General features: G+C 45.1%; 1 protein-coding gene across 2 annotated transcripts in view; it reads right to left on the bottom strand.

Moving 5' to 3' along the window:
• Window positions 1–13,916, bottom strand: part of Papss1 (3'-phosphoadenosine 5'-phosphosulfate synthase 1) — a 142,373-nt gene that overhangs the window by 49,895 nt on the left and 78,562 nt on the right. For both annotated transcript variants that reach the window (XM_063281662.1, NM_001395059.1), the window contains 4 exons: window positions 8,146–8,260; window positions 5,331–5,566; window positions 4,734–4,872; window positions 1,998–2,116 (listed from right to left, as the gene is read on the bottom strand). In XM_063281662.1, the coding sequence (XP_063137732.1) occupies window positions 1,998–2,116; window positions 4,734–4,872; window positions 5,331–5,566; window positions 8,146–8,260 (609 nt within the window). The remainder of the gene's footprint in view (window positions 1–1,997; window positions 2,117–4,733; window positions 4,873–5,330; window positions 5,567–8,145; window positions 8,261–13,916) is intronic.

Here is a 13,916-nt window from a genome sequence, read left to right as displayed (position 1 = left end):
TCCCAGGACGCCAGGACTCCAGAGAAACCCTGCCTCGAAGTTTAAAATTAAAAAAAAAAAGAAAAAAGAAAAAAAACAGAAATCTTTCTATAAACATGTCAACATAGTAGGTACAATAATGGAAAGACTTAAAAATAGATGAACTCAAATAATCAAAGCTAAAACATCAGCTGGGGAAAGTAGGGTATCTGTGGAGCAGGGTCTTTCTGTTTGACACACAGTTAGCTACCGTCCCTGATGGAGAGGAGGTGCTGATGCCAAAGACATACTGGAGAGTCTGGCTAGAGTGATGACCACATGCTGGACACATACTGATGTCACCGCAGCTGCACATGGGAGCTACTGTATGTCATGAAAGAAAGGCACATTTAAAACAATGTAATGGCCACCAAGTTTCAACAGTCAATGAAGTTCAAGGCAGGGTGGCACATCTACCTGTAATCTCAGCACGGGGAAAGCAGAGGCAAGCTGGAGGCCAGCCTGGTCTACACAGCAAAAGCCTGTCTCAGATAAATGAAATGACTGTGGAAGAACATCTGTACAAGACCGTAAGAAAGAACTACCTTTCAAAGACCAGGTGGAGGAAGAATTCCAAAAGAAACCGGAAAGAACTCCAAAAGAAACCTTTCGAACACGCCTCTCTGCCTCCAGACACACCGTGAACCAATGAGTCGTGGTTTCTAACACACTTCTCGGGGGTCACATGCTCCTCTTTCCTCTTCTTTGCCCTGCAATGCAAGCCCCCAAGAATCCTGGCAGATCAACCTCTGCCTTGCCAGTGGCTGGGTTTGTTAGTAACTACAGTAATGGGTTTTGATTACTATATGGTTGGTAGAAGATGAGGGATGACTCCTGGGACCACTTTGGAAAGATGAGGGGAGCTGAGGGCAGAGGACTGCGGTAAAGTTAACTGGAAACCTAGAACTGGGAGATGACTGATGCCCAGCCTGATCTACAGAGGGGGTTCCAGGACAGCCAGGGCTACACAGAGAAACCCTGCCTTGAAAAAACAAAAATTAGATAGTCTTATGCTACCTACCTGGACTACATAATATATTTTATAATATAGAAAACTTCAAAGGTGGAACACATATATTTGGGCAGAGGGCTGTATAAAGGCTAGAGATGAGAGGGAATTCTGGTCAGAATTTTGTACATTAAAAAGGAATTCCCAACTCCATCACCCGGTTAATACAGAACAGGAGATGATGGCACACACCCCCGCCCCGGTTTCCCAGACAGTAGAAGTGGCCATCAAAGATAGGGACACAGGACAAGCAGGTGAAACACTGTCACGTCAAGCTCCATCCCCACACAGTGGCTGGGTCCCCTCTAGCTAAAGTGAAGTATGAGGCAGTGGACCCAAACAAGAGGCAATGAGCAGTCTAGAGGCAAGAAAAACTCCTTCAGAAAGTGAATAAAATCCAAGGGATCCATGTATCTGTTAATCGGCCCCAGGGCCTCCTGTGCCTGCATAGGCCCAGGGAGAGACTCTGAAAACCAAACCCTCCCTCTGCAGGGCCTTTCTCAAAACTCCAGCAGGGAGCATATCACCAAGGTGATACCTTGTCAAATAACCTAAGGAAACTGAACAGCGCTGTGTGCCTCAACATAAACAGCCTAGCATCGTCACACAGCAGAATAATAAGTGTGGTAAAATTATTATTTTTTTTTTTGTTCTTTTTTTCGGAGCTGGGGACCGAACCCAGGGCCTTGCGCTTCCTAGGTAAGCGCTCTACCACTGAGCTAAATCCCCAGCCCCGTAAAATTATTGATAAAACACAAGATCCCATGGCTCGCAACTTTCCTGACATTTACAATAACCAGGGTATTTCATGTATTGTGTAAGCCCCGAAATGCTAAAACAGTAGCCCACAGGAAGTTACTGGTTTTTATAAAGGCCTTGAAGCACACACTACTCGGTCAGGTCATTTTTAGAGGCCGAGTCATGAGGCAGTCTTCCTCTCTGTCTTCTACCTCTGTTCTCTCTGTCTTACCCGTTCCTGCAGAAGCTCCACGACCTGCTGGACACAGTCGTTGACATCACAAGAATCCGTTTTCAGCACCAGTTCCGGGGCCTCTGGTTTCTCATACTCAGAGTCGATCCCAGTGAAGCCTTCAAAGGTCAGCAGACAACAGGAGACAAACGGAGAGTTTACTTCATCTGTGCCAGTCTGCACTGAAGCCTAGGCTTACCACGCGCTGCCCTGTCGTGGGATTATGGTGCTGATGACTCTCTTGCGAGAGTCCCAGGTAAACGTTATTTCTTCTTACGCATACAGTCAATTCTCATCACTCGCTGTAATAACGTCTGAAGACACCTTATTGAATATATTGGTCCACTGACCAACCTCACAGCTACAGCCCAGCCTTGCTATCAAATACTACAGGGCCAGGAAGACGGCTCAGTGAGAAACGGGGCCTAACAGCCTGAGTTCACTCCCAGGACCCGCACTGTGGAAGCTCTGAGAGAGTCGACTCCTACAGTTGTCCTCTGGCCTACACCCTCGTGCCTGATGAGAAGGAACTGTACTATGGAAAGGAAGTGCTGCACAGCATTCTCCACACGGGGCCATTTTAAACAGCATCACTCAGACACTCCATGAAGAGCCCAACTGACCTATCTGCACTCTTGCCCACCATCAGTTACTCCAAGCAGGCAGCCTGTTCCTTCTGAGTCAAGAATGTGCCAGCTTAAGGGGTGAGAGTGACAATAGTCAGTGGCCTCCCTGATGAGTTGACCCTTGAGGCAGCAAGGTCAGCATCGGCTCTGCCTGCAAGACTAGACGTCACCAGGGCAGGCAGCATTCCCTCAGCTGGTTATTCCCAGGCCCAAGTACAGAAGAGAGATGGATAGCAAGCATCCTCCCCCTCCTCAGTTTCCTTTCATCTTTCCTGAGCCAGAGGTAGAATAGCCAAATCTGGAAGTCAGACCTTCTGCAATGGTCCCAGGTTATTGGACATTGCTGGGAAGGCAAGCAGGTTGGCCACATGGACCACCCTATGGGATGTTTCCTGTATGATCTACCTCCAGTGCTGCATTCAGGCCAGCATGCCGTTTCCTCAGATGCTGACAGCATTAGCACAGTATCAACCACAATAGCAAAGATGGGCTCTACATTTCCTCTTCAATGCCTAATGTGTCAGACACTGAAACTGGGAGCAGCCCATGAAAGCTAGAGACAGAATCAGAAATAGGTAAATTCAAATTTAAGAATCTTAGAGAGGGGCTGGAGAGATGGCTCAGCGGTTAAGAGCACTGATTGCTCTTGCAGAGGTCCTGAGTTCAATTCCCAGCAACCACATGGTGGCTCACAACCATCTGTAATGGGATCTGATGCCCTCTTCTGGTGTGGCTGAAGACAGCTACGGTGTACTTATATATAATAAACAAATCTTTAAAAGAATCTTAGAGAGGCTGAATAAAGCACCTTATCAAACACCACGACATAAAAGCTGGACATTCTCCTTACATCAAGATCCTTACACTTCAGCCATTTTCCCAACAGGTATGGACATCTTGCACTTTCATGGTGTAGCAAAGACAAGAGAGGCTGGTAACCTAATTCTAGACACCTAATTATATAAAGTGGGTTTTTAGCACAACCTCTCAAAGTCCCAGTTCTGTCAACCAGCTCAAGTCATTTCTCATTCCGTATTTCTTAGGCAAGAGTTATCAGTTCTGGGGACTGGAGAGACAGATCAGAGATTAAGAGCATAGACTGCTCTTGCAGAGGACCAGAGTTCAGTTCCCAACACCTATGTCAATCAGCTCCAGAGGATCAAATGCCTCCACAGGCACCTACACTGACATACACACACACACACACACACACACACACACACACACAAACACACAACACACACTCACACACACAACACACACACACTCACACACATACATACACACACTCACACACACAAACACACAACACACACTCACACACACAACACACACTCACACACACTCACACACATACATACACACACTCACACACACAACACACACTCACACACACTCACACACATACATACACACACTCACACACACAAACACACAACACACACACAAACACACAACACACACTCACACACACAACACACACACACACATACATACACACACTCACACACATACATACACACACTCACACACACAAACACACAACACACACACACAAACACACAACACACACTCACACACACAACACACACTCACACACACTCACACACATACATACACACACTCACACACATACATACACACACTCACAAACACAAACACACAACACACACTCACACACACTCTCACACACATACACACACTCACAAACACAAACACACAACACACACACTCACACACACTCACACACACATACATACACAACTCACACACACAAACACACAACACACACTCACACACAACACACACTCACATACACTCACATACATACACACACTCACACACACACACACGCACACACACACAAACACACAACACACACACAACACACTCACACACACTCACACACACATACATACACACACTCACACACACAAACACACAACACACACTCACACACACTCACACACACTCTCACACACATACTCACACACACTCACACACACACACACACCAATAAAAATTTAATTTAAAAGAAATGCGCATCAGATGTATATACAAAATTGTGAACTATCTAGACAAAGGGAACTATGAAGAAAATGACCCTTGCCTTTTATTTCTCCGGCCCGTGCTTTCTTGTAGAGTCCTTTGACGTCCCTCTGTTCACAAACATGCAGAGGAGCATCGACAAAAACCTCGAAGAAGGGTAAGCTCGCACCCTCATGAATCTGCCGAGCATTGTTGCGGTCCTTCAGAGAGAGAGGGAGAAAAGACATTCACAGAAACCATACGTGATCAATAAAAATTGATCAATAAAAAGTTGGCTGTCCTGATACCAAGGATGGATGAAAAGCACTCTGTTCCTCAGTTTGTTTATTATGTGTACATGTATTTGCAAGTGTGTGTGTGTGTGTGTGTGTGTGTGTGTGTGTGTGTGTGTGTCTGTGTGTGTGTCTGTGTGTGTGTTGAGCTTGAAATAATTCATGCAATGGCTTCATCTAAAGAATTTTGCTATCCCGCAGGGTGTTTTATAGAAAGCTTTACCCAAACTAGATTTACTCAAAAAAATCATAGCACATAATTTTTAAGTTATTTGTATTTCAGGGAAATAAGAAAAAAGTTGAATTTAGCCTCAAAACACAGCCAACGTTCAGGCTTCTTTTTACTCATATAATCACTTCCAATGATATAATCCTAATGGCCTTACCTGCGTGTAGGGCGATATGAAGCTTGTGATGCACACGAGGCCAGCGTCTGCGAACAGCTTTGCCACCTCTGCTATGCGGCGAACATTCTCCTCTCTGTCCTCAGGACTGAAGCCAAGGTTCTTATTGAGGCCTTGACGGATGTTGTCGCCATCCAAAGTGTAGCACGGAATGCCATGGCAAACCAGGTACTCCTCCAGAGCCATGCTCACGGTCGTCTTCCCTGCTCCAGACAATCCTAGAGGGAACGGTCCAAACAAATGCCGCATGCAGTTAGAACCGAGAGTCTAAGGACAAGGAGCCACATTCGTTACTCTGAGCACCCACCCCTCAGAAACATCTTACCTGTTACTTCTGTAAGAGTGACCTTTTATCTACTCAAAATATCTACAAGCGTCTAGGGTTTCTCTATGATTTAGGGGGTGGGGTCTGGAGGTACTGTTCTTAAGCATCCATCTTTGATAACCCAGAAATTACCAATAAGCTCCAAAATTTTTAAGCAATTTTAGTGTCATGGTTGGCTGGGTATATTCACTTGGCCACATGACTCATTTTTATAGTCAAATGCCAAATTATATATAACAGGGGCAGTGAATGCAAAGTTACCTCCACATCCTCTCATAGACCACAACAAACCACTGGGGAGTCAATTCACAATATAATTAATCTAACCAGGAAACTCTAATTTCCATTCACTCAACTCTCATGACTAGGAAAAAGCAAACATTTCTATACAAACAGTCCACCACCCTGGAGACTGTAACCACATATCAGAGTCGAGAGAACAACAAGACAAGAGAAGAATGCGGAAGTCTACCATGCCCGTGCCCTAGAACACAATCACGGCAGTGCAGAGGGCTCAATGAAGAGACCGGCACCCTGGGTGGATCAGCAGAGGGCCAGCTGCTCTAACTCACCGGCAGACTGTTTCCCCAAAGACAGCTCCAAAGGAGAGCCTACCCTACCAGCTCCTTTACAGTGTGCCCTGCCACTGTCCACTCAACACAAACTACCTAATGGCACCCTCTTGAGTCTGGGCTGGCTGAGGGGTTCACCATAGCCAAAAAAATATAGTGAGTGACATGGTACAGCCTTTGAAGGCTCAGCTAAAAGTGGATCTGTGACTTGTCAGTGTTGGATGAACTTGGAGACACCAGCTACAGAACACAGTGAGACCACTCTGTTACAGAGATCACTAGCTTGTCCCAGTCAGTCAGCTGAGCTCCCACCTAACCAGGACAACAGACAAGGTCACTGCAGCCAAAGGACCTTGACTACAACCAAGGGAGATTCAGGTAAAACGCGGCCTCTGAGCACCTGGAATTCAGCCTTTGCAGTGCAGAGTAAGGAGAGGCGCTGTCTCCCAGCACCACACCTAAGCAACAAAGTTACAAAGGTAACTGATTCAACAACAGGACAGGAGTGCTAAGCAACAAAGTTACAAAGGTAACTGATTCAACAGCAGGACAGGAGTGAAGGCGTGAGGGCTCAACTACTTTTCCAGCTGCCTTTGTTTCTTTGTTTGTTTGTTGTTATTATTTGGTTGGTTGTTTTGTTTTGTTGAGTCAGGGTTTTGTCACATAGCCCAGGATGGCCTTGAACTCACTTTATAGCCCACACCAGCACTGAATGCTGAGAGAGCCTCCAGCCTCAGCCTCCTGGATATGAGAACTTAAAGTGGAGATTATACTCAGCGTTTTTAAATCAGTTTTAAATACTGTGAGAGAACCACATGCCAGGAAGGAAAACAAAAAAAAAGAAATCTGAAATTCTAAGTTTTGTGTTCAAGACAGATAGCCACAATTATAACAGAAGAGTCCCCTTACGCAGTCTATGAGTCCATACAAACTTAAAAACTAAACACTGCTGAAAAGTGAGAGGCTGAAAGAAAACAGCAGAAAAAAATATATGTAAAGCATGTAAGCTTCTAAAAGCTAAAGACAACATCCTCCCCACCAAGTACTCACGACCACCAGGACTTCAGACTACGACCGTAACTACATACAGTTTCTGTGCCCCAAATTCAGTACTTGTTGTCAGGAAGGGTAGTGATTTCTGGACAACCCAGATGCCAAGGAGTAGACAGATGCTACCTGTCGCTCAGAAGACCAAGAGTGGCTGTTGCCGCTTGAAGCCACTGGTTTTGGATGACCTGTTACAATGGCTCTAAGAACTAATATCCAGCCAGTGTAAAAACACTTCCCAGGAAACATTACCTGGTCAATTAAATGTCTCCAGAAAAAGGACCAGAGCTAGCATCAGGTCATATCATAGAGAAGCAACTAAACACAAGAAAGGAATCTCTGTTAAATCTCATTTGGTTTTTGATGACTATGTGGCACTTGTGCCCATGTGGAGAGCAATGTGACATTCTGGTTTGGGGATGAACATGCTGATTTGCTCTTAGGCAGTGGTTTATGGAATTTGGGGAGGAGAGCCCCCTCCACCTGCCACAGTGACTGAGGAAGATGACAGGTGCGGACTTCAGTGTCCTAGAAAATCCAAACAATGCGCCCCCTGCACCTCATTGAAACACTGAGAGCCACTACTGCCATGGAAGGGCACAGCTTGTGTCTGGTTCCCCTACCTCATGGTTCCTGCCATTACCTGTCCCTTTGGTTGATTCCTCTGTGCCCACTGGCACCTATGTACCCATGGCCCTGTTCCATTTCAAGTCACCCACTGAGGTCATCCTCTAGTCTTGTCCTTGCTGTTGCTTTGATACAGTCTTGCTACGTGGTCCGGGCTGATTCTGAAGTCACTTCTGGGAATCCAGGCCCGCACCACCACACCCACTCAGTTCTCTCTTGACCATACCTGTCAGCCAAACTGTGCAACCACGGAAGCCACCTCTGGTCCCCACCACCTGACCTCTCTTATTCCGGCTGACATGGTGTGCTTGATAGGTGACGTTGGTTGCTCTCTGCATCCCCTAAAACAAAGGAAAAGGAAAACAAGAACTCTGGGTCATGAAAGTCCTTTAAAAGGTCAACACAGGTTCCTTGTAAACATATAATCAGTATTCCGTATAAGACGCCAAACGCAGGGAAAAGCTAAAATGGCTTTCATTTTCTTCAACGCACTTCCATAATGTTGGCAATTTTATATTTACAGCCAGCTAAATCCTCCTAGCAACCCAGTGATGTGCCTACTCTCCCTACTGTAGTTTTATGGAAGGTGTGAAACTTGAGAAAATCTATTAAATAATTTGGCCAAGATCTCATAACGAGGAGTAGAGTCTGGAATATTCCAGCACTCATTGTTTTCACACACTTATTTAGTCAATCAGCAATGACTAAGGTCCGTCTAGGATGTCAAGCAAATAAAGTCCCACCCTGAATGACCTTATATTTAATTGGGAAGTCAACCACACCACAGGAAAACAGAGTAGGAGAGAAAGGGAGATGGTAGGAGTACTTCCTTCAGCAGGATGAAAAAGACAGCGGCTCCTAAAGGCAGGGCTGCAAGGCTCACTCACCTGCAGTTTTCCCAACAGCACTCACTGAAACAAACTCTCTCTCCTGCATTGTGGACTCTTGGCACCTCTGTCAAAACTCAACTGTGTGTGAACTTAATTCTGGACTCCACTCTGCCCCTATGGTTTAATGTGTGTCTGGGTCACCATGGTCTTATAGTATTTCTAAAGTCAAGCAGGGTGATAACTTCCTGCTCGGTTCTTTTCTGCTAAGACAACTTCGGTTATCTGAGACTGTCTGAAGTCCTTTACCAGTTATTTGATCAGTTTCTCTAGTTCTGTAGGAAAAGGGTTACTGGATATTTTTTAATCAGGATATTTTTTTTAATTTTGTTAGTAATTTCATGTGTGCATATATTGTATTTAGAGCATATCCACCTGTGGTGGTTTGAGTATGCTTGGCCCATGGGGCATGGCACTATTAGGAGGTGTGGCCTTGTTGGAGGAAGTTTGTCACTGGGGGAATGGGCTTTGAGAGCTCCCGGTACTCAGGTTCTGTCCAGTGTAGAAGAAAGCCTCCTCCTGGCTGCCTTCAGAAAACAGCCTTCTCCTGGCTGTTTCAGATCAAGATGTAGAACTTTCAGTTCCTTGAGCACCATGTCTGCCTGGCCACTGCCATGACTCCCACCATGATGATAATAGACTGAGTCTCTGAACCTGTAAGCCAGCCCCAATTAAATGTTGACCTTATAGAAACTGCCTTGGTCATGGTGTCCGTTAACACCCACAAAACCCTAACTAAAACACCACCCTCCCCTAATGTCCCCTTCAACTCCTCACAACTACCACCACCCCACCTTCACAGCATCTTCATACCTACGTGTAAATGACACTTGGCTCTCAATCCCTCCCCACCTACCCTCCCACGTGTACACACACACACACACACACACACACACACACACACACACACACCCCTTCAGCTAGTTCCCTCTCTTCCCCCAGTTAACATCATCTCTGCTTTCCTTTTGCCTGGAATCCTCACTAATCCCTACCTCCCTTAAGATCTCTTCTCTCTTATGATCTATTTCCTAGTTTTGTAAACTATGAATAAAGGCAGATATAGATAATAGATAGATAGATAGACAGACAGACAGACAGATAGACAGACAGACACACACACACACACATACAAACAAATGTGCTTACAATTTTAAATTTAGGTGCAAGAGAAAATATACAGTATTTGTGTGAAGCTGGCTTATTTTGCTTATAATGATTTTCACCTATTTTCCTGCAAATGTAAGAGTCACATTTTTCTTTGTCACTATATAAAACCCTATTGTACATACAGACCACACTTTCTTCATCCATTTATCTGCTGATGAGTATCTAGGATGGTTCCATTTCCTGTTTATTGTGACTAGTCAGCATGTGTACACACACACACACACACACACACACACACACACACACACACACACACACGATGCCCAATGTCTATAAAATGTCTTACTCGGGGTCTGAAACTCTATATCCAAGAGTAGTCTGTTGGTTAGTATTATGTCATAGTATTGTGTCAACCTGACAAAACCTCGTCATTTAAGAGGAGAACCTCAACTGAAGAGCTGCCTCCCTGTAATATCAGGTGCAGCCGCACTGTAGAGCACTTTCTAATTAATAGACGAGTGCCGTTGTGGGTGGGACCACAGTGGGCGGGTGGTCCTGGGTTCTATAAGAAAGCAGGCTAAGCAAGCCAGCACACAGCACTCCCCCATGGTTTCTGCATCAGCTCCTGCCTGCAAACTCCTACCCTGTTTGAGTTCAACAATGACAGTTGCTTCTGGTCATGGTGTTTCATCAGAGCAAAGAGAAAACCCTAACTATAAGTAGTACCACAGTGCCACGTGGCAGTTCTAGTCTCAGAATGCTGAGGAACCTCTGTACTGCTTCCACAGCGGTCAGACATGTTAACATTCCCTCTAGTGGTGACTGAGGGCTCCTCTTCATGCAGCCCCTCCCATCACTGTGCTCACTTCGTTTGTGTTTTTTGGGGGGGATGATTGGGGCTTTTTTCTTTTGAGACAGGGTCTTACTAGGACGCCCTGAATGGCCCGTACATATGGACCATACCTTCTTCATCCATTTATCTGCTGATGAACTTCTGGGATGGTTCCACTGTAAACACCTGGTTGGTCTCGAACTCACAGAGACCTGTCCCTGCCTCCCAAGTGCTGGGATCAAAGGTGTGCGCCAGATGCACAGCTGGAAAGACTGTTCTGTAGGCTGTCTCTTCACACCAGGGATGTTTTCTTTGCTCTACTGAACCCTCTTTATTTTTTCACATGTATTTACTTGTGTATATGGGGGTTCACACATGCCACATCGCACATGTGGAAGTCAAAAGACAGGGTTCTCTCTTCCACTGTGTGGGTCCCAGGGATGGATAGAACTCAGGTGGTCACACTTGGCACCAAATTCCTTTACCCAACCATTGAGCCATCTTGACAGCCCCACAGAATCTTATTAATATAACCCAGTTTGCCAATTCTTGTGATCATTTCCTATGCCACCAGAGTCAAGAAAGCACCTGATTGCACCTTATCTTGAAACGTCTAAGTTTCCTCTAGCAGTATCAAAGTTATAGGTCTTATATTAAGTTCTCTCTGATCCCCTTTTAATTTACTTTTGTACAAGGCCAGAGAAAGATCTAGTTTCAGTTGTCCTTGTGTCGAAATCCAGTTTTCCCAGAAATATTTGCCCAGGATGTCTTTCTCTCCAATGTATGTTTTTCACAGTTTTGTGAAAAATTTAGGTGGTCTGTCTGGGTTTATATCTGGGTCTCCGGTTCTGTTCCACTGCTGTACGGATCTGTGTCAGTGGATATACTGTTACTATGGCTCTGTTATACAATATGAGATCAGCATTACTCTTTCCTCTCAGTGTGACTTCAGCTCTGCACCTCCTGGGCATCCCTGTGAATCTTACGGTTGTTCCTCTAGTTCTGAGATTCTGATAATTCTGTACTAATTCCTTACACTGCTTCCACTAATCCAGCCATTTTCACGGTACTCATTCTGTCCATCCATGAGCAAGGGAGGTGTTCCACCTTCTAGTGTCTTCTTCAATTTCTTTCTTGTGTTTTACTGTTGAGGGTTTTCACTGCCTTAGTTGGGCTTACCCCACAGTTGTTTTGTTTGTCTTGGGAAGCTACAGTGAATGAGGATCTCCTCCTCCACCCCAACCGCCCTACCCCACGCCATCACCACCCCATCACCACCCCACCACTGATTTTTCAGTGAGATCTTCCTTTGGAGACAAGGTTTCTCTGTGTAGCCCAGGCTGTACTGAACTCACTTTGTAGAACAGGCTGGCCTCTCACTCAGAGATCCCCCTGCTTCTGTCTCCAAAGTGCTGAAATTAAAGGTGTGCATCATCGTATCTGGCTATAAGTTCATCACTGATATATAGGAAAGCTACCATTTTCAATGTTGATGCAGTGACTTTGCCGAAAATGCTCATCTGTTCTGTGTTCTCTGGTGGAGTTTCTAGGGTCTTTTAAGGGTTGTGTGGTCTGCAAATAAAAATGGTTTGATTTCTTTCCTATCTGTATTCTTTTGATTTCTCTTGGCTAAGTGCTCTAACTAATAAGGTTTCAAGCAAAGCACTGGGTAAGACTGGAGAGAGTGGGTACCTCTGTCCCATTCCAGCTTTTACAGGAAATGTCCCCAGTTTTTCTCACTCAGTAGAATGTTGTCTGTAGGTTTATTTATGCACTGCCTTTGCAATCCCTCCCTCCCTAATTTGAGGTTGTCTATAATGAAGGCACGCTGAGCTTAGTGAAAGGGCCTTCTCCATACTGGTTGAGAGGATCGTGTGGTTTAGGTTCTGATGTCTACCCGCTGATTGCACTTTCTGATCTGCCTAAGAACTGCGTCTCCAAACTGAAACCGATCTGGCCACAGTGTATGAATGTCTTCGTATACTCTGCCACTGAACTTAGTTAAGAATTTCACTGAGAATGCTTTCATCTGCTTATCAGATAAACTGGTCTACAATTTTCTTTCTCGGTTACCTGTAGGCAAAAATGCTTTTGTTCAGTACATAAAGATTATCCTTGTATTATTCAAATGCTGATTTTTCTATCCCACTATCTGGTTTCACGCCAACATGGTATTGTAATGCTATGTTAAGAATCTCCTATTTCAAGCCTGTATAAACAATGTTCACCATTTATTCTGACTTGTCAATAAAAGCTAGAAAAGCCAAAAGAAAAAAAATTAGGCAATGGGGAGAATTAGTGTGGGGCATCTGGGAAGAGAAAGGATTCTGGGAGAGAGTGGGGCAGGGGAGATTCAGCCAGGAAGAAGGTGGCATCATGAGAGCTCAGCCAGAGCACAGGAGGCCCTAAATGCAAGTTTTATGGGGATTTTAGATGGAAGGTGTCAAAGATTAGATTAGAGGATAGAACAGAATTATAATGCCTAGTTATGGTGCTTTTGGGTTGTACGTAAATCATAGCCTCTCTGTCGCTATTTGGGAACCACTATATTCAAGAGGAACTGCTGCCACGTTAAGTTCCCACATTTATAATATTTGTTACAGTTAAGTTCTTTCTGAGCTTAGATTCAGAGTAACACGGGAGTCATAGAGGGACTGCGGCAGTGTCCCATCCCCTGTTTTATGAAATGGTTTGTACTGGTTAGCTCTTCCTTGAAGGTTCATCAGTAACTCCACCCAGACCTAGTCTTCTTTGGGAGGATGTTTTATTGCTGCTAACTCACTGACTGTTAAGGAGCTGCTTAAGTTGTTGATATCTTCTTGATTAGCCGTCAGAAATACCTACCTGAAGATGAGAGTGGGGAACTGAAATCACCCACTGTGATTCTACCAAGACCAATCTAACTATGCCCGTCAGTGTGTATGAAACCGTGAGCCCCAGTGTTTGGCGTATACATATTAACAAAAGCTGCTGCAGTCAGCCTGACAATATGGCAAGCCTGGAATCTAGGCTGCAAAATCCTACAGTGGGGCTAGCTCAGGCGCAGAGACACCTCCAGGTACCAACCTGGAGGCTGCAGGCACTTGCCTGAGTTCAGTGTTCGGTTAGACTAAGTCAGATGCTCACTCCTTCTCCTTGTCCCAAGCAGACGGAATCTCTCTCCAGGCTGTG

Source organism: Rattus norvegicus, chromosome 2 (genome assembly GCF_036323735.1).
Source record: "Rattus norvegicus strain BN/NHsdMcwi chromosome 2, GRCr8, whole genome shotgun sequence".
Classification (NCBI taxonomy): domain Eukaryota; kingdom Metazoa; phylum Chordata; class Mammalia; order Rodentia; family Muridae; genus Rattus; species Rattus norvegicus.
The sequence above is the reverse complement of the archived record's forward strand: the minus strand, read 5'-3'. Positions and strand labels throughout refer to the sequence as shown.